Here is a 4,267-nt window from a genome sequence, read left to right as displayed (position 1 = left end):
CAAAATTACACTTTGTAGCTAATTCTCGCCTCTAAAAACTGACATGAAAGAATATTACATTACTCTGCCAGTCACTACAGCACAGGCACTCGACAATGGTAATTGGATAATTTCCCACGGTACACCTGAAGATCTCTCACGGCACACTAGTGTGCCACGGAACAGTGGTTGAAAATCACTGATCTAGGGAATAAATTGAAATGACAAACCCCCATTAAAATATTGTGAATGAGAAGGAAGACAGCACCACCTAGTGAATTAATTGAGAATGACAATGGTCATTAAAATATTGTGAATGGGAATGAAGACAGCACCATCTAGTTATTGAATTGAGAATGACAACCGTTAATAAAATATTCTAAATGGGAATGAACACAGCACCAACTAGTTAATGAATTGAGAATGACAACTGAATTTATAATATTATAAATGAGAATTAACGTGCACCACTTAAGGCAAGAATTTAAATGACAACTGCTATTTAATTATTGTGAAAGAGAATGAACGCAGAACTAAATAATTGAGAATGACAACTTCCAATGAAATATTTTGAATGAGAATTAGAACCAGCTAGTAAATTAATTGAGAATGATAAGCACTAATAAAATATTGTGAATGAGAATGAACACAGCACCTCCTATTGAATGAATTGAGAATGACAACAGCCGTTATATATTGTGCATGAGAATGAACACAGCACCACCTAGTGAATGAATTGAGAATGAAAACCTCCATTAAAATGCATCAGTACATGAGCTCATGACTAGTTAATGCCTTGAAATAAAGTATATTGGTTGGTATTATACAACAATAAAACAAAACTATTTCACTGAAAAAAAAAACTTAAATTGTTGGTGACATGAACAAATCATCTCATTTTTTGCCCTTAATTACAGACCTGCGTTTGCAAAAATATGGAATTTTAGGGCGTCTCTACAAAAAAAAACACGCACTTCTTTTGTCTGGGGGCATAAAAGGACTGTCATACTGACCATTGTTTTTCAATTGGTCATTAATACTTCATTACTATGTGGCAGGCCAGTTATTATCTTTATACATTGCTACATACTCACAATATCTGGGCACTTCAGAGCATTTTCATGGGGAGATTGGCAATTTGTTCTTAGGTGTATTCTTTGTCTCAGAGAACATCAATATTTTAGGAAAGAACTATGCCAAAGATCTGGCACTGCCAATATTGGATCCATTAATCATTACTATAATTGTTCAAAGGTGAATGGGATGTGTAATTTGGCCGTATGGTGATCAGGAGGAGTCAATGAAGTAGAAGGGATATACAGAGACGAGTCCTTCAAAGAACACTTAGTTAGTTGACTGTCCCTTATCAGAAGGCACCATCACACGACTGGCCAGTCTGAAGATTCAAGTAGAGGTAACCCCTAAGTAAATAGCATTATTTTGAAATCCTTCACATTATAGACAATTTGCTTTTAAAAAAATATTAATGGGGTTCATATGATCTCCCGGTGCCATATTTTGCTTACATGACACAGGTCATTTCCCAGGATTGAGTTCTTTATGGTGATTTTCATTCATTTTTTTTAACTGGAAATATTTATTTAACAAAAAATAGCTACTTTTTTTGTAAAACTTTTGCAAATTGTCACAGTTTTGTGAATGACAAAGACCCTGTACAAAGTATGGTTACTAAAATTACTGGAGACTTCAGGAAGACCTGTGGAAACAAATCCCAAAAGAAGCGCAGAATTTCTGTAAAAATTCTGTCAAAGTTAGTCAAAGTCTTTTTATAAGCTGATTGCCAAATTTGGATTGATTTCAAGTTAATTGTACAGCCCCAATACATGGCGTTGTCATCCAAATTGCTGGGGGTCCAGGGGGGAACCAAACCCTTCTCACAAAATTGAAACAAGCGCAAAGCATGCTGTTTTTCCTGTAAATGAAGCGTAAAGTTTTGAAGGTAAAGCGCGTTTATAGATTGTTTGCATTTTAATGTAGCTTATAGCTTTTGATTGCTCGGATCAGCCATTTTTTCCCCCTTGTCAATTGGCAATATCCCAACAAATTACAGAACATTGTCACCCTCTGAAAGAACAAGGACCTTAACGGCAAAATCACTAGATCTTGTTATGTGAAAAACTAAAGATTTAAACAGATTGAACATTTTTTGGGGATTACCATGTTAAACCTTTCATGTGTTTTGGAATAAACCAACTCATATCTCAATATCAGTGACAATTTACATTATTATTGTTGAAAAAAAATGTTGAAATAGAAATATTAACTGATGTCCCATTCCTCTGCAAAACAAAGCCTATAGATCCAGTGGTAAATGGGATGTAAAAGGGACGCAGAAGTACTGATGAACAGGGAGTAACAGAGATGAGAAGTTTCTAAGCTGCACAGAGATAAACATTAGAAGGTGCAAAGGTTGTAAATGTTTTTTTATTTGGCCGGGGGTTAGTACAGAGGTTGCTGAGAACTTATTGCAGTTGAGATAAAGCAAAAAATGTGTAGTTATTATATACTGAACCCTCTTACCTTTCTATCTTTATATACAGGAAGGAAACAATATGTCAGATTACAACATTCGCCTCTACAAGGACTCTGATTATGATACGGTGAGGGACATCTTTGCCCGTGGCATTACAGAACATTGTCCTATGGCTTTATATCATACGCTCAGTCTTCCCCGAGTGTGGCTCCTCATTCTTGTTGTGTTTCTCCTTGCTCTGGTGACCACAGGCTCTTCCATAGCCTCGTGTATAGCAGCCATCACCGTCATACTTGCCTTGTTTCTCCGGATCCGAAATCTCTTTTTTTCCTATGTTAGGAAAAGTCTGGCCACTGACATGCTGGACATCAGGAAAAATTATCTTCAGATGGATGGTTGCTGCTTTTGGGTGGCCGAATCAGCAGGAGAAGTTGTGGGCATTGTGGCGGCCGCCCCATATGCCAATCCTGGTGGACAGAACCAAGTGGAGCTCAAAAGGCTGTCAGTTCTCAAGAAACATAGGCGTAAAGGAATTGCCAAGGCATTGTGTATGACAGTCCTAGACTTTGCACAGAAGTCCAGGTATCACGCCATCATCCTGGGAACATTGGTATTTCAGTTGGATTCGGTGCGTCTGTACAAGAGGCTTGGCTTCAGGATAACCAAAACCTTTTATCCAAATCACTATTTTACTAAATTTATAGACTTTGTTGAGATTGTATTCCAGTATGAACTTTTCAAGGAGAGATAAAATATGCTTTGCTCTTGTACTGTTGGTTGGGACTTCAAATCCTCTTTTTCACACAAAGAACCATAACCATACCCATGCCTATTATTGCCCCAGATTTCTCCTGAACTGAACTTCTTCTATGTCATTCTGTGGTCCATCAAAAATAAACTTGTGGTAGATACTGGAAAGTTATGTCTTTGAGACTTTGTAACTCAACCTCTGGGGAAATGTAAAATTAGGAGCAACTCAGTACAAGTAGCAACAACAAAAACTTGAAGATAGTAACAGAGCCATGACAGGAGCTCTAACTATAACAGAGCAGGAGATCTAACTGTTGAAATACTCAAGAGTTATTTGAAACTAGCAGATAACATTTAATTTGGCTGTATGAGGAATTTAAGAAATAAAAGCGCTTTTATTGCTGACCTTTACTTGTGTCTCTCAAAAAAAATAACTCTAAGATTAAACTTCCTTTTTTCATATATATTATATTGTGCTGTGGTTACTTATTATGCAATATATGAACATCCCCAACATTCATATATTTGGTGCTGTACAGTGGGCTTAGTGAAGAATTGCCCACATAAAAATATTCACATTTTTCCACTTTATTCTCAAACAGCCTGAAGATATTACAGCAATGGAACTCATCTGTTGGGATACTTCATTACTTACGCTTCTAGATTCTGCAAGAGTGCCCACTCTTCCTGAGATTTATATGGTGAGTAACAGTGAGCAATGAGGAGGTGGAGTGCAGGCCTTTGGCTTCCAACGTTCCTCACTAAGGTTCTTTATGATGCCCATGTTGATCATGTTGATTCCCAAATCGCCGAGGCTGCAGGTTACAATGCAATGCTGGCAGCAGAAATGTTAAAAAGTCCAAGTTGCAGGGCCCTGTGAAGCCCCAGGGATTGCAGTGGTACACACCTGTACTGCCAGATAAATAAGGAGTATACTTGCTCACTTCTCTATCTTTGCAAATTTCTCGTGCCCATGGACAAGATCCTCCCTCCTGTTGTTCTGTTTCTCCCTCATAACAGTCCTCCACTACGAATAGTGACACC

General features: G+C 37.6%; 1 protein-coding gene across 1 annotated transcript; it reads left to right on the top strand.

The window, feature by feature from the left end:
* Positions 1-1,267: 1,267 nt before the first annotated feature.
* LOC140327853 (probable N-acetyltransferase CML1) lies at positions 1,268-3,676 on the top strand. Its single transcript, XM_072407164.1, has 2 exons — positions 1,268-1,393; positions 2,541-3,676. Exon 2 carries the CDS (start codon positions 2,553-2,555, stop codon positions 3,222-3,224), a length of 672 nt encoding a protein of 223 aa, XP_072263265.1. The 5' UTR covers positions 1,268-1,393; positions 2,541-2,552; the 3' UTR covers positions 3,225-3,676.
* The last annotated feature ends 591 nt before the right edge of the window (positions 3,677-4,267 follow it).

Source organism: Pyxicephalus adspersus, chromosome 3 (assembly GCF_032062135.1).
Source record: "Pyxicephalus adspersus chromosome 3, UCB_Pads_2.0, whole genome shotgun sequence".
NCBI classification, from domain to species: Eukaryota; Metazoa; Chordata; class Amphibia; order Anura; family Pyxicephalidae; genus Pyxicephalus; species Pyxicephalus adspersus.
Note: the sequence above shows the minus strand (reverse complement) of the source record. Positions and strands in the feature narration are given on the sequence as shown.

Coding starts and splice junctions, on each gene's coding strand:
- LOC140327853 (XM_072407164.1), top strand. CDS start 2,553: ATGTCAGATTACAACATTCGCCTCTACAAGGACTCTGATTATGATACG.